We start from the raw sequence: 27,991 nt of genomic DNA, 5'->3' as shown, positions 1-27,991 counted from the left end.
TATGAATTATTAAAATAAGTTTTAATTAAGTATGTAATTATTAATTTCTTGGATTATCAACAGAATATAATATGTAGCACAGAATACAGTAATGTCTTTTATATTCTGGAATATTTTCCTTAATATAAAAAGCTTCATAGCTTTATAGGGCAAAATCAATAATTAAAAAAGCAAGCAGCATTATTTTGTTTAGAAGGAAAAAATTTAAATAATCAATAATAAATAAAATGACTAAACTGTTTTTTACAGTTGTGTTATTTATTTTTAGATTTCCACCACTTTCTGGAATAAAATTCTCTACATTTTCCAGAAAATCTTGGAAATCCTGGAAGAACATTTTGAAGTAAGTAAGCAATACTTTAAAATTCGAAATTAACAATAATATCATCCTAAACACTAGAACAACCATGAGCAAAATTTAATAATGATAAAATATGAAACTAGAAGTAATGTTTAAAAAAAAGTAATTTTGGATAAAGCACTATCATTCTTGATTTATTTTAAATAGGTATTAATTTATTGTCACTATTTTGTTGTATGACGATGAAACTACTGATCCCCGCTGTCTAAAAATATTCTTTTTCGGATATTTACGGAAGATTTATAAAAATCTTCAGCAATTTGGGGAAAAATACTACAAATGCCAATATTACACAACTTCCTTAGCAGTGAATGTTACTTCCAAAACTGGCCAATGGACAACTTATATTAGTCGGAGTCGGGTTATCAATTAAACATACTACCAAATAAACACTGATTCTAATAATTAGATTTCTTTTTAATTTTTTTCCTAATAGAATCAAAATAAGGTTTTATATCATTAGATTTTTGTTTTTTACGAGAAATGGATGTTAGCCACTTGCTCAACCTATTAGGTCCATACTTTGACTCAAAACACAAATTAAAACAATATGTGTATTTGCCAGACCCAGGATACGAACCTGGAACCCACGACATTATAACCCTACACGTAAGCCGCTCGGCCATCGTGGGGTAAGATTAGGTATATATTATAATTTTGTCACAAGTATTGTCAGCGTAACAGTGCAATACATTTGTTTATTCTGCGGTATGGTTTTGTTTACATACGTGGTTCGTACGCGATATTGAACTATTAGTTCAGTTACAATACAACGGCAAATACAAGTTGTCATATGTGAGGGCGAAGTATTGTCATTACGGAAAATTATTTTATAGATGTTTTTGACAACTTTAATTAAATTTTTCACAATCTTGAATAATTCAAATATCAATGGTATTCTTAAACATAATTTAGTATCAAGCAATGCGTTTGGCAGCTTCTTTTATAGTTTTTGGATAATTGTGATTCTAGTTAAAAGTTCAGGCCAACAGACAACTTTGGTTCGTACCTATGTCCATTTTTTAAAGTTACACTATCTATGATTAATAGGTATATTCTAAAAGTTTGGCATGTTAGTATCAATATATTTAGCTAAATCATCACACCAACAACATAGCTGTCAATAAACAATGCAGAGATGCGTACGTATATCAGTAATTATTAATTAATACGGTGACTACTTTGTCAAGACTTTTTGTCTTAGACAAACATCATGTGTCATCAGTTTTTTGCGTGATATCACCAGATATTCATTCGACTGCTAACCTAAGCTCAGATATTCATACGAACCAATACATTACCAGTCTAATATTATAATTCAAATTCTTAATAAGAGAGGGGAAGTCCCTACGAAAATAAAAATCAAACAATAAGGTTACTATGCCGCTGGGTTGCCTCCTTCCCGTCCGGTTTGGTTACCTTGTTGAGGGCCTCGAGCACCTTGTCGGGCATGTGGTCTTGGATCATCCCCGGCGAGATGAGAACCTCGTCGAAATCGGTGTTTTCAGCCCACACTGCTTGGTACACGGGCTCTCTCTTTTTCACCACTTTTCTGGAATTCGATATTAAAAAATTTAAAAAGGTGCCATGTGTGAAACAGTTAAGTACTTGAAGCGGAATTCAAATACAGTACACTCTCAGTAATCCGCCCTTATTTTTACTAGTTGAAAGCAAAAAATCAAGCTTTATAATTTTTCGGTATTGGATTGTCAAATTCAGTAGTCCACCGCGTAGAAGTATACAACGCAGATGAGACGGGTTTATTTTGGAAACTTCTTCGTAAAACGTACGTTCATCGCTTAGAAAGTAATGTACCAGGGACGAAAGTGCCCAAGAACTGCATCACAATAATTATGCAGTGCTCCAATGCAACTGGGACACCCAAAATTAAGCTTTTGGTCATAGGGAAAGCCAGGAATCCAAGAATCCATTCAAGAATATCTGCATCACTGAAAAACTGGTTGTGTCAAGTGATTTACTGTTTAATATTTAGTTAATAAACTTAGTTTATAAATATGTATAATTTAGTAAATACTTGATTATGATTATAAATAAAACCGTAATTTGCTAGTACAAATTTCTAAAAAAAACTGTTTTTAGGATATTATTTTGTATGTATGCACTATAATCCAACGCTTTACTAGTTAGACACGTGTCTGGTTTTTGGGGTGGCGGATTACTGAGAGAGTACTGTATTTAGCATTTTTATATCAATGAAACCTCTATTGGGATTTGGAAAAAAACTAACAACGAAGAATTGATAAAATCCTTGCACTATAATATTTCACCAGTACAGTATACCTCACATAACGAAAGTAAAATTGACTCTGTATTTATTTATTATAATCTTTTTATCATTTCTAATAAATTAAATTTAATATTTTTTGTGTCCTGAGAAGTGTCATTGTCATAGTTCGATGCAAGTCGCTTTACCCGTGCGCTAATCTTTTTAACATGTACCTTATTATGTTTTTACCGATTTTTATATTGAGTTTTCGTTAACGTAGGTATTACTGTAATCTAGTTTATTAGTCCATCGATGGATATTGGAGATTATTACGACAATATCAAGATGAAAGAAACTATTAGGTAGGGCACCTACTAAAGATGGGATGGAATAAGTCCTATACATTTATCGTGATAATATATAGTAATATAAAAACTAAAACTTTTGGAGCAATATTCTAATACAGATCAGCTAATAAATTATATAAGAAACATAAAATTTAATAATGAGAGTTATGGCTGTTAAATTTTATGAATTAATACACGGTTACATGACTGAATACAAAAATTATCATATCATATGTCTGAATAAAAATAAACACAATGAAATGTTTTCAATTATGTGTATTTTGATCCAGAACATACGTCATTACCCCAGTTTTAACTAGTCGGTAGTGTTATATATTAATATTGAGTTAATCGAATCGATTCAACTCAAATTGGCAAAGACAGCCTATTCATAAAATATGACAGAACCTACAGAACCAAAACAATATACATTTATGACAATTGATGTCAATTAAAAAAGGTGATTTTTTCCATACAATGAGTTAGAAATGGGGTGACGAGGTATCTTTATAGACATTAAAAATAAACACGATACATAAAGATTGAAAAGTTAAAACATTAAACGTCAAATAAACAAGTCAAGCTTCCACAGTTATGTTTCGTTTCTTTGTAATCTTCATTGAGTTATCACTGGATCATCTTTAGTATTACCGGGCGTCTTACGTGGGCGAAGTCGGCGAAGCGTTTAGCAGCGCGCGCAACTCAAACATATAACCGTGTGTGAAAATATTCCTGGACAGAGTCTTTATTTGGTTATAAGTTTATACGTTTGAGTTGCGCGCGCCGAACGCGCTTAGCTAAGACGAGCCGTTATCAACTTGACATTTCAGAATAGATAATGCGACAGATTTGAAACATAGAGTCGATAATACTACAAAAGATATATATTGATAATCCAAAGAATATAAACATGGTTATATACTAGTAGGTACAGTATTTAAAATAATCAAAAATCTATAAACGTTACCGCTAATAATTAATAATAATTTGTTTGTTAAGAGTTTGCATGCAATTTGATGTGAAAACACAAACCTCCAGCTTGACTCATACTGTCTTCTGCAAAATGGAAAACAACAAAAGCCGTGAATACATAAAATACATTTATTATATTATGCCAACGTCAACAATAAATAACTACAGTTACCTGATTGTATTTTAAGGTCAAATAATATTCAGAATCATGTGATAAGATGTGATGATTTCCGGGTAATATTGTTATAAGAAAGCAAGTGATCTTTTTTATAGAAAGCTGTGTTTATAGAGTGGTTGGATAGGTATGGATTATTAGCAGTGTCAAATATGGCAGTGCCGAATTGTAAACTTTGTTTACTTTTTAGTTTTTTGGTGCTAACAAGTGCTTGTAACAATAATTCAACATAAAGATACTCAATTATCTAAATTCTCAATTAATAACTCAATTCAGGTAACAATGATTAATTCGTATATTTTATTGGCTGTTTCTTCATGCGAAAACGAAATTTCAATGTAGTATACTGCTCTTCTCTTAACACAAAAATTACTCATGGAATCAAAATTGGATCTGACATCACTTCGCTCCCTTTGTCTACAAGAAATATGGGTAAGTAACTGTATCTAGTCCCATTCCAAAATTTGTGAAATTGTAAAGTAAACAAGAAGCTCACCCATCCCAAGACAATCTTTATATACTAAGGACACTATGAGTGTATCTACGTTAATAGCACACTCAATCCATGTTAACGTAATAACACTAAAACAAATCTTTTTGCGTACATGCAACACTTGAGCTGCGGCATTGTAGACCACTCCGTTGCTTGTTATGAAAAATGATACATTCAAAGGAGACAGTCAGCCTTTAACATATCGTCATTAAGCTGTTAAAATCTCCGATGTGACAAAATTTAAATTTTACAGGAGAGACAAGTTGCTTTAAAACATGAAAATAAACATAGTCTTCGAATAACTTAATTTATCTAATTAACAGGTAGTGGGGAGGGGATGGGTGAGCCATCATTAAGATTTTGTTGTAAAAGCTCTGATTACCTAAGTTAGAGATATCAGTTGTTTTAAAATATGACCTGTTACATCGGAGTTTTCTACAATTGATTACATTTTAATTTTGATGGTATACAGAAAATTGAGGGCTTTACATAACTAATATAAACAGTGAATACAAAAAACTATTTTGAAAAAATTGTCACATCAGAGGTTTTGACAGCTTAATAGTGATAGGTATATAACATTGGTAGGTAGGTTCATAAAGAAAATTTTAAATCTGGAACGTTTTAAAACTCCAGTCAAAATCCCAAATAAAATTATTACTGATTTTTGTCAGAAGCCACCTATTTTATGTACACATAACAATTGTTAGTACAATTCATAAACAACAAACAGTGGTTAGACAATTAAAAATATTCAAATAACAGTTTATACAGTAATTTTTTATTAATAAACAATCAGGTCATTCTGGCATTGGTTAATTTCGGTTGTAATATTTTAGGCAGATTACACAATTTTAAACTGATTCGAAAATAACATTAAAATTCAAGATGGGTTTAATAATGAGCTTTAACATTATTTTTCAGTGCTGTAAAAAAATTGTTCATTTTCACCAAAAACATTAAACCGATGACAGCGGTTAGTTGTTGTACCTACAACAGCAAAAAGCAAACACCGATGTCATATTATAACAAAGCAAGGTATTTTAAATGGATAATGCTTACTGCGTATGGCCTGGATGATGTCTGACTAGGTGCAATATTCTTCCCGGAGGAAGCAGGGGTCTGTGAAGGGTGAGGGTTCCACCGCTTTCAGGGTGAATAACACCCGATCTCGCTACATCTTTTGCCTGAAAACACAAGAAAAGTTAAATTTAAAAAAACTGTATATATTATAAATCCACACTCTAAACACTATCATACACTTAGAGCCGACAGGACACCTGTGTCCAGCCACCGGTGTGTGGAGCGGCTGCATTTACACATAAATAATGGGCGCGTTCGGATAGAGACACACGAGTGCCGCGTTCATTTATATGCAAATGCGGCATCTCGACACACCGGTGGCTGGACACAGGTGTCTCGTGTGAAACGGCTCTTATAGTTTCGAACAAATATTGTGTACACAATAATGAAGTATGAACATAGGTTTGGTAAAAATCTGGTAAGGTAATGATTGTCTTACTTGTTGGTACTTGGCCAATCCAGTGGCGCCACTAGCAGAAAGCGCAACCGCCGATTTCGGTTGACGATTACAGCAGCAAACGGCACTGCATATTATTGTCTTCCACTGAAATGTTATTTGTCAAAAGAATATTAGCGTATACCCATATTTTACAAGAAATAAAGTTCCAATAATATGTTATCTATTTATTTTCTTATTACTACATAATAGAAGTGAATATCATTTGATCTAATTTTATGCGAGGTTGTCAGATAAAGAGCATTATTAGTAGTGTAAAAAGTGCAAAGTCATAATTGAGTGCAAGGTGACCTCCGTCTTGCGGAACTGCTTCTGATGAGACTTAACATGAGAGTTACATATTGACTTAATAGTGGACGCAGCATGTGAACAAATAAAGAGCCCTCATATACGAGATCGTGCTCATAGACATCTGGTTATAGTCATACAAATTTCGTTCTTTCAAAAAATACATACGAGTGGATGAAAAACTCTACCTAACCTATTGCAAAACTGCGTATTTTTCAACTCATGTTTTTACGACATTGTAGTCCTATTTTGCTAACGCAGCTGCATATTGTATTGTAAAATACATATAAAATGTAGTTGAGCAATGAATACTACTAACGTAGCAATAAGAGATGACTATTTTAAATTTACTTTGTCTTTGAAATATTCTGCTAACATGTTCACTATAATATTGAGATTTTGTATGTGAGGGAGTGTCGTGAAGTCAATGAAGGGAGGAGATAATAACTATTGTCAAAAATGATCATAGTATCCCAAGAGGTAGCTATCAACCGGTATGATACAAAATTGTCTTATCATCTAAAATAGCTCTAATTATTATTGTCCGTCTCCAAAGTTTGAAGTTCCTTCTTTTGAAGTCAGTGCAACCCAACTCAAGCTTGGAGAGAATTTTATTATGGATACACAGATTCATGAAAGATACATCAAACTCAGGATGTTTCAAATACCGTAAATTTGTCTCAAATAAAAGAATCAAACACTGAATCTAATTTAAATCCCAGAGCCATATGTTTAGTAACTGCCACTTAAAGTTAGGTGGATGATATCATTTATTTAGTGAGTGGCAACTCCACTAAATAGCGGCAAACGTTTGAAACGCAAGTGACAGTTATGTGTAGAGCACCATTTAGACCAAGCGAGCGAATGTTCGTTCCTCCCCCACTCCAGCAAAATTCTCTTGACTTAAACGCTTTTTGTCGAGCGAGCGAGCATTCTTTTGGATTCTACGGAGATTCGGTGCATTTAGCTAGAATGCTCTAATAATTCTCGTTCGTTTGATCTAAACGCATGCTAGAGCGAGAGCACAGATGCGTTGAACATTCTTTCGTGTTCTGTCGCCCTCGCTGGTGGAGCAGTTTCATCAAAGTGTTTTTTGCTCGCTGCCGAACATATCTATATAATTACTAAATATTACATCACTTTTGCATATTGTTACATGTTGCACGGGAATAAAAATTGACCAGCCAAAAACGCCACTAAGTCGTGCACTCGCGAACAAACAAATTTGATAACCAAACGAACAAAAACACAGCAAGAGAGCCAGAGCATTCGCTCGCAGTGTTCTATATAGAATCTAGCTCTTTTAGTTTAAACTTGTTTTGTGGATTTTGTTCACTAGGCGTTTAGACCAGGCGAGCAGGAACAGAATGCTTTAGTTCTCACTCTATGTTCTTGTTTGTTTGGTCTAAATGCACCTGTACGTACACAAAATATTGTAAATCACGTTTATTTTATCTTGCATACAAATACACAAGATACAATATATTTGCTTGAAGTCTGTATGTATTATACTTGACTGTTTTGACAGATGCCACATAAGTTTCTTGAGTCTGCCTTCATTTGATGGTGGCACCACTTATGTGAATTAGGTTAATTTAACGTCTGATGGATTATACATATTAGAATATACTTGGTGATAATAAGTAATTTATGTAGTTTACCTTAGGATCCACACTCCTCTGTATGGCATTGATGAGGTCAGCCCGCAAAGCTTCCAGTTGATGAAGTCCTATTCTCGGCACAACATCTTTACCGAGGACCACCGACGTTATAAACTCTTTGCTGTACTGCACCGCCGGCATACTGTAATTGCCATGAAAAGTTATTAAGATTTTGTTATTAATAATAATATGTGTATTTGCCAGACCCAAGATTCGAACCTGGGACCAACGACATTATAAGTCGACGCGCAAGCCATTCGGCCATCATGACAATGTAAAACATAAACTCATTCTGCACATTTAATAAAAATTTATCTTTACAGATTAATTATATAAACCATATGTATAGCTAGCAGTGAAAAAAAAGATTTTTTAATAAATCTAAATTCTCTTCAATTGACATGAACTAACAAAAGCTCACTCACTCATTCTAAAAAGAAAATAAAACAGCTATGAAGCTACATATTATCAGTAAGGCCATTCGCTCACGGAGAAACTAAAATCCGACAAACTGGTTGCTGATGGAACTCATAAGCTGGCCAAAGACTGATGCTTCGCTTTGCACACGGCGCTACTGAAACTCACTTACAATAATAATCTCATAACCTCAAACTGTAAAAGCCATTGTCTTTCCTACTTCATTCTAAGCTTTTTCTGTGATATCTTTACGGAAATATTCTGGCAGCCTGTAATTATACAGGCAGGAATATTTCTCAATATCTGCCACATATTTAAATTAAAAATCGGTTTGCCCGTCTTTAACTTTTGACGTCTTGACTTGTTATTGCTTGTTCAGTTCAGTTCAGTGCTACCAATTTTGGTAAGAAAATATGATTTTTCATTGAATCTTCTGATATTGGTACCTACCACTGTTTTATGGGTGACTGGAAACTGAGAAACTAGCATGTTGCGTCTGTTCGGTTTCGGTCACAAACGTTTTGAAACTGAGAGATTCCAGTCTTGCCGTCAGCGAGCCGCCATTAAAATACGTTTAGCTAGAGATACATGCTGGAATTTTAGTTTCAGTTACGTATTCTCGTGAGCGGAAGGCCTAACAGCCACAAACGAAAATGAAGTCATGCATTATATTGGTGACCCCAACATGAGTGCAGACTTCATATGACGTTATAATATTAGGCATTAGTCTAACTAAAAGATTAAAATCAAGTCAATTTCCCCCCGCTCACCTATATCATCAAAAAAGTTTAATTGGTTTATCTCTATGATATAAGCACGAGAAACTGTCTAAATCTCACCTGAGTAAACCTCCTGGCGGACTATAGCTATAGCAGGTAATATCAGGATAATGAGGCCGCAACAGAATAGCGAGTATGGCCGCGGTACCCGCTCCCAAAGAGTGGCCGACTAAGACGAGTCGGTAGTGAGGTGTGTCGCGTTCAGGGTCACTTGCGAACGCCTTCTCCAACAGTTCCTCCCGTTGGAGCTTCTTGAGGATGTATTCAGCCGCTTGCACCATGCCTGGAATTACAAACATTATCATGATTAAATTTCTTAAATATTATTGTTTTATTCATTCACTCTGTGTGTTTACAAATATTGTAGGTCCAACGATATTCCGGCAATGAAGGTATTGAGCAAGTTGGTGAACAAATTTTTTGAGGGTATTTCAGGGGCGGAAGAACCAGAGATGTTGAAAAATACCTTTAGAAAATATGGCTAATGATCATATTAGTTGCAAGTCATTCAAATTGCAGATTCGCTTTTAATGTTTTGTGTTTGTTTGGAGATTTATTTAACAGGGCTGTAATGAGACCCCTTCATATTAGTATCGCAAAAATAAACAAGATTTTTTTATACAATGAACCATCAACCATTTGGAATATTTAAATGAACAATCACAAAATAACTCAAATAACTGTTTGTAAATAAGTTATCACCGGCCTTCTGGGCGCTCTTAAGCGGAGATGGCAGGCCGTGATAACATTAAGGCCAAAGCGGGGGTGGGAGACAGAAACGCACGGTGTATAGTGTCAAGGCTGGTATATTTTATCGTATTTACAGGTTATTGTCGTGGCGGTGGGTTGGTCATGGCGATTTGGCGGGCTGCAGACGTGGTGTCGCGGCTGGGCTGCTGATTGATGCTTGGCATCCGAGGTGAGAGTCAGTGCTTGCGGCGTGGTGATGCAGTCTTTTTGGCTGGCTGTCCGGAATGCTTTTAGCTTGGTATCTTGCTTGGCGTCGACGCGGTCCTTTTGGCTGGAGAATAGGGGATGCTGGCTTGGCTTCGCGTCCGAGGCGAGCAGAGGCGAGAAGAGATCCTGGCTGGTCGACGTCTGGTACGAGAGAGATTTTGCGGTCGATGCTGTTGGTTTGGCGTTTGATGTCAGAGAGAGATTTTCGCGCGCGTCTAACTGTCAGGTGGCGTCATGTTTTTCCGTCGGTCGGGAACCTCCCTGTTTTACCGACGGATTGACTAGTGGCGGCGCGAGCAGCCGTTTTTGACAGACTTCGTCTGTTTTGGCGGGAGATGCTGGAGAATTTGAATTTCCGATTGAGGCGGGCTTCGCTCGGCCGAGGGTTGCGATAACCGCGAAGAGTGGACGTAGGCTGTGGTATTTTGGGAAATATGATGGTTCGGTCCGCCCTTTGAGGTGGTCTCCTGTGGGAGACCTACATCTGGTATCAAAGTGACTTAAGCAAAATATCAAAACAGGCTGTTTGTTGTCTTCATTATTTAGAAATAATGCGATGTTGCTAACACGTAAAATATTAATTTCTCTATAACTGTCAATTCAATAATGGGTACTTACAAAAAATGTTCTGGAATCGTCATTAAATATAGTACCGTACAATCTTAGTAATCCGCCGCTCGATTATCCGACAACTACCATAATCCGCCGTTATTTTTACTAGTTGAAAACACAAAATCAAGCTCTATAATTCACCAGTATTCCATTGTCAAATTCAGTAGTCCGCCGCGTACAAGTATACAACGCAGATGACACGGGTTTACTTTGGAAACTTCTCCTTCGTGAAACGTATGTACAAGAAAGTAATGCACCAGGGAGGAAAGTGCCCGAGGACCGGATCACAATAATTATGCCGTGCTCCAATGCAACCGGGCCACACAAAATAATGAAGCTTTTGGTCATAGGGAAAGCCAGGAATCCTAAGCCATTCAAGAATATCTGCCTCACTGAACAACTTGTTGTGTCAAGTGATTTACTGTTTAAACTTAATTTATAAATATGTATCATTTAGTAAATATTTGATTTTGATTATAAATAAAACCATAATTTGCTAGTACAAATTTCTTAAAAACTAATTTTATGAAATACCTGTTTTAATTTTTACCATATTTTGTATGTATGCGCTATAATCCGTCGCTTTCACTAATTGGACACTTGTCTGGTTTTTGGGGTGGCGGATTACTACTACCCACTAAAAAAAAACTGGTCTCAATACAAACTTGCAAAAGGATCACAATTTATCACACGTCATGTCAGAACGTGATCATGGGGCAATCAAAGATTTAATACTGATGATTTTTTGGAGGTGCTAGGAAGGTGCCAGGCGAATATAAGAATAAGCAAGAAGCATAGAGTAGTCTTCATTAAGCAGTGAATTAATAAGCCCGGAAAGAAGATATCATAACGTTACTGTCTCCATTTAAACGCATCTTTTACGTGGGTGGAATAATAAAATATTTTATGACATGATAAAAATGAACGGGCGGGGGGGGGGAAGGTTGCAAATATTACTCATAACCTGTAAACCATTTATGGACACTAAATAAAGTTTTTATAACCTTTCAAATCTTCCTCCTTAATGGTGTATTTCTTGGTATGTTATATTTCACATAAAAACAGGATTACCACCCTTACTGCTGTCACTTGGTGATTTTTACCATATGTGGTTACAATATTGTTACTAAATAGGTATAATGCCAAAGTCCACATTATTCTGTATAAAATACCAGATCCATTCTTAAGGTGATTCGTCCCTTTTGTTTGCTGTTTTATCTTCCAATCATGATAAAAACATACTGATACAAATTAGTCACATTATTTTTTATAGATTTAAATCAGTGATACAAATTTGGTATTTTTAAATGGCACACTGGGTTTTTCAAGAATTTTGAGAAGTATGAGATCATCGAGAATCAAAGCCCGATAACCCTTTTTATGAGAAGGCAGTGCCTTGACCATTTGGAGTACATGTACCCCTTGGACTATGATGTTGTTATATCTATACGGCAGAGTAAAATTCCGAATAGTAATGACTTATACCTTGCCTTACCGCTTGTACACATGCAATGCTTTATTTGCACCAATAGCGCCATAATAACTGTTTACACGTAAAAGTGCTGACTGAATCTCAATTCTTCTCAAAATCTCATTCTTCAATAGTAAGCGAAACGCGATGTTGTCATTTTATGGTACTATTTGACAGGTCATGAAAATCGGTTAAAATGAGTCTCTGCGGGGTTTCGTTTTTTTACCAGCAGGTTCACTACTATCATTCTACAGCGCAGGCGCAGATATTGCATGGGTTAATTGTCGCATGAAAATTCAGAAGCTTCTGAATTTTTTTGATTCATGCACGCAATCTTGCAATTTGCATGATAATACATGTTTACACATGCATTTTTTTGTTCTTCTTCTTATTGTGCCATCCCCTAGTGGAGGTCGGCCACCATCAAGGCGATCTTATCTTTTTCGTCTGCTACCCGGAACAGTTCGGTGGAGCTGCACTCGTACCAATCACGGAGGTTCTTAAGCCACGAAATGCGGCGCCATCCTCTATATGATACGCCCATCTTCGTCTTTCAAGATAGTTAATGAGGTTCCTTTCGTAATTCCCAATGTTTCCTTTATCTTTATGGTCGCGATAATACGTACTGTCAGCAGTAAAACCATGTAAGTGTAACGGGTCGTTACTGTAATATGGAACAACCATACGTGATTAACTTTCAATAAGGAAAATTAGTGGTGTGAGATCAAAAAGTTGAAGAAGCGTTGATTTACATGTCATAAAAAATGATTTATTAAGTTACCATTTTGATAGGCAATAATCAACCGTATAGTGAGTGCCACGTTTTCTGATATTAACTTTCTATTAATCTATTGTACCTACGTATTTTATTACTGACCTTTATGTCCATACCAGTCTTCTATTGGTGGCGTCAATGGTAATGGTTCACCTTCCGCGTTTAAGTCTGTCATTACATCCTGAAAAATAAAAAGATTTATTTTAGTAGGCCGCTATAATATTCTCTCTATATAAAGGCATGAAAGGCCAATTTGTTTTCAGATAATCAACGTTTTTCCAGATGTTTGAATTTCTCTTATTTAAAACATACCAAGAATTAATACTAATAAATAATTATATGGCTATTTACCACCAAGCCAATGACACATATAACCAGTGGTGGCTCGTCCATATGCACTGCGGAACTGCAGCACCCCCAAGCAAATTGAGAAAAATGGAATATTATAATATACATAAATTTATGTATATTATATGAAAATATAAATATTATTTAAGCGTGAATTAAGCTCGCCCGCGCACCGATATATCCAATAATTATCATACACCACGGTACTGCAGTACCGTTTTCAAATGAATATGCTTGAATGGGCGCAGGAGGTATGCGGGGAGCGGGGCATGCAGCTGGGAGCTTGGTCGGTACTGCAGGCCCGACAGTGTATCGCCGTATCTGCGTTTGTATGTGAGCCCACGCGTGCGGAGGAAAGAAATATAGCTTTAATAATTTATTAACATTGTTAAAATTTATTTCTGCAAGCAATTTATGCAAAGTTCTTCATTTTAATTACTTATTAATATGGAGCTTTTATGGTGTATTCAGAGCATAACCCTGGACATTCCTTAAACATTGTAGATAATCTATTTATATAATTTTGAAGGCTAATTATCCTTTATATTTATTTTAAACATTTGATGACTGCATAAAGTATTTTTATTACATAAAATAGTATTCTTTTAAACCTTCCGCTCTAATGTTTTAGAATATAGTTGCCATTAGTAAAATTAATGTTAACATTATGTAGTGACATATTACGATAAAAAATTATATTTTATAATCTTTGTGATCCCAAATTTGACAAGAATTAGGCATTTTCTTATTCAAAAAATTGGCACGATTAACAGATTTGAAGATATTTCTAAAGATACTGATTATAAGCTATTTCAAATGTGATAAACATTCTACGAATAATGATTGCTTTATAATAATTATTGACCTAAGAATAAGGTAGTATTTTTTTGAAATACGCCATTTATATTGGCATTTCCCGGTGGTTAAGCTACAACATACGGCCGTAGCCATAAATTGACACGCGATAAATGAAGTAGGGAGTAAGATCATGGTAACGCGTGTCTAATTTGAAAATTTTGCCACACTTTATAGTTCAAAAAGAATTATTACTCTCATTATCATACTGTACATAGATTTACCTTCATACTGAGAGTTCCTCTTATGCTGAGTACAATGGATCTCTTTTCGTGATCTACGGCAATAAAAAATGGGGTCTCCGCTACGTCAACGTGGTATGTTGCATACGTTATGTCCACCTGTAATGAAAAAAATCAGAAATAATATTGATACTATGGGACTTATTATAGATAGAACACCACAGTATTGAAGTACTAATTCACAACACTATTACTGTTTTTTTTTTACTCAGTGGCAGCTTATCGTACAAGCTAAATCTCACAAGAGGGCCTCCAGACCTGTCATAAAATATGAACAAACAAAACATGTAACAGATATCTGTGAAAGCCAATCTGTGAACACAATTTAATTAAAAAAAAATTGTAGATAACCCCACGATGGCCGCGCGGCTTAAGCATTGGCCTATTGCGTCGTTGGTCTCAGTTTCGAATCCTGGGTCTGACAAGTACACATATTATTTTTCAATTTGTGTATGAGTCAGAGTCTGGACCTAATAGGTCGAGGAAGTGGCTGACATCCATTTCTCGTAAAAACAAAATCTGTCAATACAAACCTCCACTCTGTGGAGGCCCATATGATCTTATTAGAATCGGAAATGATCGAAAAAAAAAAGATTTTCTACAAATAATAAAAATAATTTATATTGTTTAGCTAAAAGTACATCATTTGAAAACATCTCATGCATAATATACACTATAGAAAAAAAAATGTAGAAAAAAATACGACACCCGTCAGGACTTGAATCTGTATCTGCAGGATTCGCACCAGGGTGTCTATGTTGTAACTTGTGACATGAAGTCACCCGACAACATGACGTAATTGTGACGTAACCTCAATACACGCATTGAGGCGAGCCGCCCAAGCACACGGCTCACCATAGATATTATTATGCTGAAACACCTATTTGTGTATGGGGACAATGAATAACGCCAGTATTAGAGTAGCGATAATTTTTCGAATGCTATTGACTCACTCCGGTAGTACGTCACAATGATGTCATATGACGTCATGTCGACCGGGCGACTTCAACTCGCAAGTTACAACATAAGGCCCCAGTGTGCTTTTCCAATTAAACTATGGGTATCTTACTAAATTATGACGATTTTAACTAGTAGTTGTTACATGAAATGCTTATCGAATAATTGCGTTATAATGTTGGCTATCGGTTTTAGTATATTAAATTAAGGTAGGTATCAATTAATTCCTTAATTACTAACCAACATTGCGGATTACTCCATTTAGTTTTTATAACGTACTTAGATTTGCTAATAATTAAATAAACTATTTCATTTTTATTCAACGAATAAGATATAAGATTTAAGAATGTAACATTCTATATCAGGGTTGGCGAACCTTTTTACGTCCGCGTGCCAAAATTTCCCAAATATTATTCTTCAACTGTCTGACATGCCGAGCAGTTTTTCCATGAGAAAAAAAATGAGTTTTTAAGAATCCAATTTAAAAAATGATGATGCTCTAGATACCACTCATAGAACTTAGCATACATAATATAGCTTTATCGCTTTTTTGAATTACCCCATACATTTCGGTTCACCAATTTTGAAACTGTCTGCCAGCATTACTACTACTAGCTCCACCAAATTTTTGTTTCTTATTTGGTGTAGCCATTTTTTGTTGGTAGAAATAAATTTGTTTGTTATTGTATAAATTATTTTGGTTCTTTACGCACAAATTGATGCCAGAATTGCGAATCAGATAAGGCATTCTCTCGCTACAGTGGTTTCAAGCATCGTAAATCGATCAAAATTAGAGGTTCGCAGCGGGGCATCCTCCGCCACCTGGTGAGGTTAGTGTGATAATATTATATGTGACACATAAAGTCTAAGGACCGACCGATGCAATTATATATTTACATTAAACCTAATGCTTATTCTTGAAAAGTATTTTCCTGCAATTTTTTTATACAATGCGACTATCATTTATTATTATTATAGGTATTTTTTTTACTCTTCAAACGCGTGCCATGCAAAATCATCTCACGTGCCATAGGTTCGCCACCCCTGTTGACCATACATAATTTGAAAACATCTTATGCATATACACAGTAGACACTCGACAGGACTCGAACCTGTATCTGCTGTGTCTTCTTCGTTGAATAAAAAAGAAATAGTTTATTAAAAGTACATCGGCTAAGGTGCCTCGAAATCAATCAAATTACGGGCATCCTCACACCGTAAACCGTCACTGCACACTGAGTGGATGAGTGAAAGGGTAAATTCAATAGTCTTACATCGCCAACCTGAAGCAGTTGTCGAAGTGCTGTGTAATTACATTGGCAGCAGTTGTCATGGACCACCGTTGCTCCACCAGCTGTGCCAGAGCAACAGCATCTGAAACAGATATCAGTATGTTAATATCTCTTTACCATAGAACTTGTATGTAAACAATTGGGCTGCAAATAGTAGTTGAAGAATACCTCAAGGAAGCGCAAAGACCACAGGCCCCGGCTGCTGAGCTGGTCATCAGGAACATCGGCCAGCCGTAAGCACCGAGGGCGTAGTGCATGTAATGGACTACCGTCTGAAAACAAAAATTCCATTGAGTATTGGAGTAAGTATGCAATTATTTATGTCCCAATTATTAATATATTGACATTATCAGTGGCGAAGGTGGAAGTAGGCTGTTAGTTAGTGTTGATTAGTTTTTTTAAAATTCATTAAAACGAAAATCGATAAAAAATATTCTTCTCTATCTATATTAAAATTATGTACTTATGGTTTATTGGCATAATTATTTTAGATATTTTATAGATAGACAAGTATTTTTTGACTATTATCTATTATGGCTCGGTTTTCGCAGGGTTTAATTGAATTTTTAAATACTGACCAACCCATCTGTAAATTGTAGCCTTATTTCAATGAAAGCAAATACGTATGACTGACAAAGTTTAATGTGCACTATTTATGGCAGATCTTAACAGCCTATCTCCACCCTTTGCCACTACATACATACCGTTGTATGTATGTGCTACTTAGTTGATGTCTAAAATGGGTTTAAACACATTCGCATTACGGTGTTTTTTATTATGAAAATCCATAATTATTGTCAAATACTAATAAGTAATATTGTAGATAATAATATATCTACGTATTGTGAAAGGAATATAAATTAGAGCATGGTTACATGACCTAGACAGGTGGTTTAAAACAGTATATTCGACAGACAGTAAGTAGAGTGAAAATTTAAATCAATATCTGTAATAGAAATTATGCCAGAAAAGATTGTATTTGTAGTTTGTTTCAAAGGCTACAATTAAATTAGTATATAATACTTACCTATATAATATAATTGAATAATACATACCTGAAACATTTCAAGTTCCGCTGGGTCATTAAGTGCTAGGAATTGGGTGCGGGAAGTAACTGGAACTCCGGATAGAAACTCGTAGACGTCATTCTTACGCTGGAAGAAAAAAAAACAATTACACGATACATTCCATAAACAAACACGAATAAAATTGTACGAATGACAATTACCCGAAACCATCATTCCGGATTACAAATGTCATCAAAGCATTCAACTCGAAAGTAGCATTTATTTGAGATAGGTACGACAAATATGCGATGTAATAGCTCGAAGAAGAGATAATCGCTGGTAAAATTCTGTCAGACTGACAGCTAAGAAACGTTCGAATGGTAGAATTTGTGACCAACAAAATTATTTAATTGGTAATGCAGCCGTACAGGACCAAGATAAATTAAAATAGATTAGAAAGACCTTCATCCAGCAGTGGATTGATTCAGATTGATAGAGGTGACAATTATAATAATGATTATAATGGTGGTTCTCGTGGTGCAGTGCGTAACGCGCTGGCCTTCCACCTGAGAGTTCTGGGTTCGATCCCGGTGGGGACGCAATATTTATGTGTTTTATCAAAGCCTGGGTGTTTGCGATAGTTCAAAATCACTAAAAACCACCTTGTACGAAAAAGCAAGGACATGGTTATTAATAATACTATAAAATAATGATTATAACGATGTTCCAATTAGATTACATATAGTAGTTATTCTCAAATATTTATTACGAATTAATGTCCAATTTTATAATTTCATCCAAATGGAACGTCTATGTTTTCAAATTAATGTAGTAAGTATGCATCTCAAATAATTGTTTTTTTTTTAAATCGTAAAAAAATCAATTCGGATTGAAAAGCTTGAATTTCTTTTCTGCCATTTGTCAATCCGGCCTTATGGTCTCGGTCAATGTCCCTTCGAACAATTATTGGTTTTGTATATATTACATGTATGGTTTTAGGTATAATATATTTTAGAACGGTGTTATTTTATAATATTAAAACCTATTGTGGTTTCATAATGGCAAAAATTTCTTTCCTCCCAAAATAAACATTTTTTCTGAATTATTTAAAACACTTCCCATTACACTAACAAACATAATAAATTATGAGTTAACTTAAATAATGTAAAAATGAATAGCAACCTGCTTAACAATTGCTTGCTGTTCAATCTTCTGGAATTGTCGCAGCAAGACGAGGCCGGCCACCACGTCTGATGGCACCACGTCCAGCTCCCGGAAGAAGTCGCTCAACAGGCGCGCAATGTCATGGAAACTGCTTCTGCACAACATTGTTTATGTTAGCCATTAAATTCTAAACGAAAGCATGGACCAAATACCTCTTGGATCAATAATAACTGCAAGTATTTATACCTTTGATGACTACTCACAAATAGGTTGGATATATTATTAATAAAAATATTGTTATAGATAATGTGTAAGTATTTGCTGAAATGCAGTAGGTATTACAAAACCATGTATCTACAGAACAGTTTGCCGTTATATCTCCTAAGGTCTAAATAATTTTATATGGCAAATATGAGATAATATGGACACACACAAGGTCCGCCGCTCATTACGACGGCTAGACTCAACCAAAAATCGCTTAAAGGTCGGTTTCGAAGGATATTTAGCGGGGGGTAGTTGCGCTCATTAATTCGCGGCGCGATCGAAAAAACTGCTGGACGATGCGGATTGATGAGCATCATGTCCGAACCGTCTCTGAAGTATTCACAGAGACTGCCACGTCCTGCGATGTGTGGTTGCACTTAGCCATCGTAATGGACGGAGAGCCTAAACAAGGAAATATCACGAATAATACTGTAGCTTCGAGATACAGTTGTATCAGTGTTGCCAGATGGCCCGATTTTTGTGGGAAGTCCCGCTTTTTAAGGAAAAATAGATTGTCCAACTAAATTCACGATTATTCAACAAATACAAATGACGTTTGAGTTAAGACATACACATTGATACCAAATAATATTTTATTATATTATCATAATGCCTAAATCCCCCATCAAAAATCCTCCAATCGACAGAGTTGGGAATATTATGATATTATTGTAACTGTAAATGAGTCAAGGCTAGACCAGGATGCACGTACAGTGAAACAAACAAAAAGAAAGTTACCGTTGTCTGTTTCTGGGCAGACGAAGGATCGACAGTAGGTAGTACAGTCAGTCGGTAATCTACCCTTGAGCCTTTAACGTCGCCTTTAAATACGATTTGCCACCTTTTTGCGCCAAAGCGTGCGATTACAAATGTTATTAATAATTAATCGTTTCTTGTCAAGCGAAATATACTTACGTAATGTCCCTGAATCAGTGTTTTTAATAAGTGGAAAAGTGTAAATCAACACCCTACGTAAACCCAGACCCTCAACATATACAAGTTATTCCCGGAAAAAGCGACTAAAAATATTTTCAACCTAATTTCATTTATTTTATTAAGCATACCAACATCTAATTGCTATACCGAACAGGCGTTTTCTCAGATGAATTTAAAATGGTCAAATTCAGGACACAGATGTTCTAGTGAGTTGATAAAATCGGAATTACTTGTCCAATTCAACATGCTATAAGTACTAATGTGCTGAGTTTTACCAATACATTTAGCAGGAGAAATAAAAGTAAAATCTTCAGCCAAGTACAAATAGGCGAGTGTCGTGAAAAAATATTGTTTAATATTATTATTTTGATAGTTAAAGAGTTTTGTAGTTTGTGTTGTGTCATTTATGATTGATATTATAGAAATAAACATTAGGTATGTGTTTTTTAGGTTGTCCCGCTTTTTGCTTCTAAGTCCCGATTTTTTAAATATCACATGGTAAAAATCCCGAATATCCACAAAATCCCTATGACCAACTGGTTGACAATTATTCATGTTGAAACGGGAAAGGATCGAGAAGGTCTGCATAAAATCAAAACTAAAGTACCTACGTCAACCACATTACGAGGGCAAAAGTACAACATTGCCCAAATCATTCAAAGATACATATCGTATTGGTACACGTGCAGCGCTACTGTTTCGGGTAATGGCCTGATGGCATCCGATAAAGAATGGTACAGTAAATCGTAAAGGACGGATAAAATACGGGAATGCATATAGGTAACTCGTAGTGGACAATGAAAACTATCGTACGTAATAATGATATTTCTGACTCGGTAAAATCAAGCTTCACTAAATTATTAGGTTATTTTTAATCATAGAACCGTAGTATAGGTTGTGTTGTATTAATCACCACCCACCGCCCTTTTTCTGTTTATTTATCCACCCCCTGGCAAGTCTTAGCTACGGTAAGGAAAACAAGAGACAAAAAATACACCCACTGACTTGTTTGAACAGTGTTGTCTTACACCAAACAAAAGTTTGTGGAGTCAGACTTCCCAGCTATAGGGAAAACCGCTAATGGAGATAAATATTAACAGATAACATTCATATTTTTATTTCCATTTTAGTGTATTAAGTACTCATGGTTACTAGTGCATTTGAGAATTATTGTTATTATAATGCTACCAACCTGTCTCTATCTGAGGGTCTCATGCAGCAAAACAGGATTCTACACCGATGGTCCCAGCTGTCTTGATAAGCTCGAATCACTTTCCTGAGAATTAAAAAACAATAAAAATAATAAGTACCTACTTATTTTCCTACAAAATAAATAAAAGATGATGCTTATAAAATATTATTATTTGTAATTATAATTAATATACTTATAAGTAGGGAGCGGAGCAACAAAAAACATGATTAGGTATATGCATGCACATAATATGCACTTAAAATCATTAAAATATGCACTAAAACCAACGAAATATGCAGTTAAAAATTTACATTTTTCATGGAAAAAATGTAAATACCCACTTCACCCAATATTACTGATAAAAAATCGAATAACAAAATTAATAATCTTATTAATTATAATAAAACACAAATAATCAATATAAAGTTAATCAATTACAATTTTCAAAATAGTTTGTTTACATTGAAGAAGTACAAATGATTGAATAAGAAATGCAATATAAACTATACACAACTTTAAAAAACCAAAAACGACACACTTAACTATTCCTAAATACCATTTATTGATTTTTTTGTCCGAAAAAAAAATATTGTGCTTTGGCATTAAATTTTTCCGCATATCTGTCAGTATTTTGTTTATATGCGGAAAACGTCCACAAAATTTAAATAGAGGTGCCCGAGTTGACTTCACTTTTTCAGATAAATGCACAGTTCGGGGATGCCATTAAAAATGCAAGTGCATCTAAACTATCTACCTACCTAATTTAGTTATATTTCGAGAAAATAATTAAAAAAAAAAAAACTAAAATTATAAATGCAAAAGCTCTAAAATATGCATTTATTTATGAAATATGCACCAATGTCTCAAATATGCTCTAACGTCTCAAATATACATTTATATGCACAATAAATTTTATTTTTGGATTCTACGTCTTTCAAAATGGATTTCTGTGCATACACCCTAACACAAAATGCACTAGCATATAAATCCGGTCCCTACTTATAAGAGTCATTCATGTATATATACCACTTCTAGGAGTTTCTCGTAATTTTTATACTATGCAAGCATATAAATTAAGTATCCCACATTAGTACCTTTGGCGCCAGTTTCTGTTCCTACTGCCGGACCTCCGTTGGTTCAACCTGGACTCGGCTCTTTGGTATCTCTTCAGCTTCACCCACGACCTCCCGGCTGCATCCCACGTGCACCACACAGTTCCCAAAAGGCTGCCCACGACGCAAAATCCACTGACCGTCAGACCTGGAATATGAAAATTATTTCTATTATCAAATATAATCGAAATGTCTATATGCTTTGATATAAAAATATCATATCAAAGCAGAAAAAACGGATTCTGATCGATATTTCATGATATTTAATCATTATTATTTTAATTAATTTAATTAATCTTATTCCAATAGCCTTTTTGTCAATATGACAGTAATATTAATGGGTACCATTGTATTTTTTTTCGGAATAACAAGCATACGTATTTTAATTAAAATTGCCTGTACCTAAAATGAGATAATTTTGTTTATTTACTCGATGGAAATAGTTTTTCGGTAACTGGGAAGGATCATATTATTATCAATTGAATATACTTACATCATTTGAAAACACCTCAGATATTTTTTTTAAAATACGACGTCCAACGGAACTTGAATCTGTAACCACTGGACTCTCGCCAATGAACGTAACCAATTAAGTTACGGGCGTCTTACTTAATTACTGCAAAATTAACTAGTAGTATTTACATGAAATGCTTATCAAATTGCGTTGCATGTTGACTATTTGTTTTTTTGGATTAAATCAAGTTATCGGTAAGGTTGAAGTTATCAAAAAAGATTTTTTCTAGTAGGTATAGATTTGAGATGTTTTCAAAATATGTACGTTCAATATAAAGTGTTGACTGCTGACAGTACATATTATCGCGGCCATGACAAAAAAATGCACTTGTAAATACGTATCATCGTGCAAGTTGCAAGATTGCATGCATGGATCCATAGACTATAGATACATCTAGACGCCACCCGTTGCATTGCTAAATGAAACCGCGTGCCGTGCGTTTGGTTTGTGGGCGAGCGAACGCATTCGTCTACAAATGTTCGAGACAATAGACCATTTCGCTAGTGCTCGCCCAAAGTGCTCGTACTAGACGCTCAGAATTAAAATATAATTTTCTATTTTTTTACGTTATATAGTATTTTTAAGCGGTCAAAATGCTACCGGGAAAAAATGAGCTACACAGCGCACTCATTTTTACGTTTACTGATTTTCACAACCTGTCAAATAGCACCATACGCATCGCGTCTAGCTTAGTCTTTAAGAATGATATTGGACAATCAGCACTGTTACGTGTAAATAGTTATTATTGCGATAGTTTAAAATACACACTATTGATGCAAGAAAATCCATCCACATGTACAGGCGCTATTACATTCTCAAATCTTATAAATTATTTGTTGAATAAAAGAAACAGTTTGTTATACTATCAATTGTTATAATGATTAGAGTGATAGTGCATTGAATTGATTTTAAGATTTTAAAATGAACTGCCCGAAATGTTTAGCAGAGCATCCGGCATCTGCTGGCTGTTTCACGCGCGTTACACAATACACTCTCGCAGTAATAACTTTCCTCCCTGTTCCATTTTTGACAATACTTTTTACCTTTTGTCATTTACCATAGACACGGAGATGTTCCAACATTTGAATATTTTATTCATAGAGAAGAGCGGCGGGGGGAAAGTTTAAGTGTTTGGCGCTCAAACGAAATGCGGAAGGGGAAATCGACGAGTTTCGGAGCGGGCCGATTTTGTTTCATTAAATATGCAGCGTATTGTGTTTCGTGGAGGGGGAGAAAGGGTGGAAAGAGAATTTTCTTTGAATAATTTAAGTAGCAATTACATATTGATGACCACAATAGAATGATAGCATCCATGATACGAATACTTACAGCGTATCATTGCGGTAGGTATAATAATGAGGCATTCTAAAATAAAATGTAGTTAAAGGTATTACTAATAATAATTGAAAGTGGCTTTCATGAAATTAATGTTGAATGAATCGTATTTATGATAATAGTTCTATCATATTAAAGTAGAATTCATACGATCATTTGTGGCGTCAGGGTAGTTTTGTAAACAGAGGACCGTTCGGCCACCAACAATCGATTGTATTGTATTAAAATACGTTATAGCGCGGGTGAGTGAGAAAAACTGGGTTGAGTATATTCTCATCCACCTAAGACTACGATTTCCGAATACGCCATGACTAAATCTAAATGTAATGACTCTACTAAAACTAACCAAAGAAACTACCATGGGAAAGAGACGTGAAGAACGCTGCACTTTTATAATTTATTTATTTATTTAAAAAAAGACACATTGAACACATAATAAATTATTAAACCAAGACGTTCACAACATGACATTTAGAATAAAAAGTACAGGTAAATCGACTAGAGCATGGTTTCCCAAACTATGGGTCGCGAGCGAATATTTAGTGGGTCCTCGCCACTGTATACATGAATTAAAAAAAATAGGAAGTGATAAATTTGATATTTCATTCTGCTATTTATAATTCCTAAAAATTGAAATAAACTTAGTACGAGGGTGGGTCAATAATTCCTTAGAAAAAAGCATTAAAACAGGTTTTATTTTTGTATTTTTTTTTTATTTCTCAACATAATTTCCTTGGAGCTCAATACACTTGGTTAGACGTTTCTCATTTTTTTTAAACCGTCAGAAAAATAAGTTTTCGGAAGGTCCTCAAAATAAGCATTTGTCCGATCGATGACTTCTTCATTTGAAAAAAAACGTTGTCCACTTAGCCATTTTTTTAAGTTTGGGAAAAGGAAAAAGTCACTGGGGGCTGAATCTGGCGAATACGGTGGGTGGTCGACCAATTCGAACTTCAATTCTTCAATTTTAGCCATTGATCGTAAACATGTGTGAACACGGGCATTGTCCTGATGAAAGAGGATTTTTTTCCTGTTTAAATGAGGCCGTTTTTCTTCAATTTTGTTTTTTAGCTGGTCCAATAAAGATGCATAATAATCCCCTGTTATTGTTTTTCCTTTTTCCAAATAGTCAACGAAAATAATTTCACGTGCATCCCAAAATACAGTAGCCATAACCTTACCAGCTGATTTTACGGTTTTCGCCTTCTTTGGACATGGTTTGCCTTTGCAATCCACTGCTTTGACTGTTCTTTCGTCTCGGGAGTATAGTGGTGTATCCATGTTTCATCTACAGTCACAAAGCGACGAAAAAATTCATCCGGATTGCGTTGCATGAGCGACAACAGGGCTTTAGAGGCCACCACCCTATTGCGTTTATTGTCGACTGTGAGCAAACGCGGCACCCATCTTGCAGAAATATTTTTCATGCCCAATTTGTCATGTAAAATAGAAATGACGCTACCTTTTGAGATCCCTGTAACCTCAATTATCTCACTCAACTTTAATCTTCGGTCACTTAACACCATATCGTGGATTTTATTGATCATTTCTGGTGTAGTCACCTCTAAGGGACGTCCTGAGCGTGGTTCATCCTTTGTTGATGTACGACCACGTTTAAATTCATTTAACCAGTTATAAATAGTTGCAAGTGAAGGAGCAGATATGCCGTGAACTAAATCCAACTCATTTTTATTTCCTTTGCTGTTAACCCTTTTATATTAAAATGTTTAATAACAGCTCTAAACTCAATTTTCTCCATTTTCCATTTTTCCATTTTCCACAAGCAAATTTTTTTTTTAAATGTACGAGAAACACACAACAACCCGACCAATCTGATTGAAACTTCGCAGCATACTGAATCGGTAGTGCCGCTGCATGAAAACAAACCGCTTACAGTACTAGTCGCGCCACCTGTCGGCTTTTCTAAGGACTTATTGACCCACCCTCGTATGATTGTTTTGAAACACTTGAAACTTTTATTATTGAAAACCAAGTGCAGCCTAAGATGAACGTACTGTCTGAAATTTTCAGTCATTTATCACAGTTAATAAATAACTTTGACGACTATTTTGGGGAAGAGATGAAAAAGTTTGATTCGTTGCGTTGGATTTGTAACCCATTTCAAGACGACTTACCAACTAGTATGTCAACAAAAGCAAGTGAAGAACTCATTGATTTATCAGAAGATACGTCACTGAAAAATAGTTTCAATCGTAAACAGTTAACGAAATTCTGGCTCTCAGTTGCTGATAATTATCCTTGTCTGTTCGATGAAGCTATGAAAGTCCTCCTCCTCTTTACTACCTCATATCTATGTGAGGTCGGATTTTCGGCTATGGTTAACATTAAAACTAAATACCGAAATAAATTGGATATATCAAACTCACTGCGATTAAAAGTAACTAAAGTTGAAGTTGATGCTAAAACTGTAATGAAGAAAAATAAGAAACAAATACATCCTTCCCATTGAAATAACTTTGTAAAAAAACCTTGCAGGTGTAGGTATTTAAGTAATATTTTTTTTTTAAGTTGTGTTTCTTATTTCAACAGTCTTTCATTCATATTGGTAACACTTAACAATTAGAACAAATATAAGACAGCATTAAGTAGTTTCACGAATCGCCACTAGGAAATCTGAGCATTACCAAAATTTATGCCCTCTTTTCTCTAAGACAGCTAGGAGGTGGGTCCCAAGATTGGAAATTTTTGTTAGATGGGTCGGAGCCCAGTCAACTTTGGGAACCACTGGACTAGAGAAAAGACAAGGTATAGAAAAAAACTTTTTTTTTCGAAACAAATTAAGCAATAAAATATAATTTCAAAAACAAAATACATAATGCATCGCTAAAAATGTCTACATCTCTAGGGAGTGCATTGACCAGCCGCACAGCCCTCGCTATTGGTGCCTGGTGAGCATGACATGAGGAAACAGCTTTTAGCTTGAAAAGTGCTTTAAGAGCAGAAGTGACTTACGAGCTTCAAGAAAATGGAAGACGAGCATGCGTTGAAAAAAGTTAGTCGGAAAATACTCGTTTGATAAACTGTCAAATGGAAAATAATTATTATACATACATACATTAAAATAAAGATTTCTTCTGAACACACTTCTTTAATCCTAAATTATTATTTCTCACCATTTAATATCTTCATTCCCTACGCTCCTCTAACCCTAACCTAATAGAAAGTCATAATTTAAAGTCATAAGCTCAGAGTGTGTGGCGGCCTCAGTCTTGGATAACTGATCTCGAAAAATTCCCAGTCGTAAAAAAATGTTGATTCTTCACAACAACGGTAGGGTATCGCAATATGCCCGATTAAGACCGGGTGTTTGCGGGGCGGATGTGGTTTGGTGAGTCATTATTACAAAACAGCTGACGATTGCAGTCCCATATAACATTTTTAATCTTGGGATTTCGGGAATATTGTTCTCAATTCCGGAATCGGCGAAAACGTTACTTGTAGTAAAAGTGTAGTTAATATATATTTTTTTAATAAATTCAAAGACAATATTTTACTGTGATTGAGTTGGTAGTGTTTAATATTTTTTTATATTTACCTATGTAGAAAAAATTGACGATCCCGAGAAAATAAATACGTACGTACTACGTACCTACACTTGATTCAAGACTTTTTAACATTATATAAAAAGCGAGACACGGAGAAGACGTAAACGGAAATTCTAGAATTTAAAAATAAAC

General features: G+C 35.1%; 1 protein-coding gene across 4 annotated transcripts in view; it reads right to left on the bottom strand.

Annotated features, from left to right (window-relative positions):
• Positions 1–27,991, bottom strand: part of inaE (inactivation no afterpotential E) — a 175,381-nt gene that overhangs the window by 10,707 nt on the left and 136,683 nt on the right. For 2 of the 4 annotated variants that reach the window (XM_085956831.1, XM_085956830.1), the window contains exons 6-18: positions 22,427–22,592; positions 21,333–21,416; positions 18,959–19,094; positions 17,825–17,923; positions 16,938–17,041; positions 16,752–16,851; positions 14,503–14,619; positions 13,178–13,256; positions 9,321–9,543; positions 8,065–8,206; positions 6,098–6,202; positions 5,638–5,762; positions 790–1,913 (exon numbers count right to left, since the gene is read on the bottom strand). In XM_085956831.1, coding sequence (XP_085812957.1) covers positions 1,724–1,913; positions 5,638–5,762; positions 6,098–6,202; positions 8,065–8,206; positions 9,321–9,543; positions 13,178–13,256; positions 14,503–14,619; positions 16,752–16,851; positions 16,938–17,041; positions 17,825–17,923; positions 18,959–19,094; positions 21,333–21,416; positions 22,427–22,592 — 1,670 coding nt within the window. In that variant the 3' untranslated portion in view covers positions 790–1,723. Of the gene's footprint in view, positions 1–789; positions 1,914–3,967; positions 3,992–5,637; positions 5,763–6,097; positions 6,203–8,064; positions 8,207–9,320; positions 9,544–13,177; positions 13,257–14,502; positions 14,620–16,751; positions 16,852–16,937; positions 17,042–17,824; positions 17,924–18,958; positions 19,095–21,332; positions 21,417–22,426; positions 22,593–27,991 lie in introns of those variants that run through there. The other 2 variants (XM_085956828.1, XM_085956829.1) reach the window with 2 other exon arrangements.

This window comes from Rhyacophila brunnea, unplaced genomic scaffold (assembly GCF_057557595.1).
Source record: "Rhyacophila brunnea isolate RB1 unplaced genomic scaffold, BYU_Rbru_1.0 scaffold_6, whole genome shotgun sequence".
Taxonomy (NCBI): domain Eukaryota; kingdom Metazoa; phylum Arthropoda; class Insecta; order Trichoptera; family Rhyacophilidae; genus Rhyacophila; species Rhyacophila brunnea.
The sequence above is the reverse complement of the archived record's forward strand: the minus strand, read 5'-3'. Positions and strand labels throughout refer to the sequence as shown.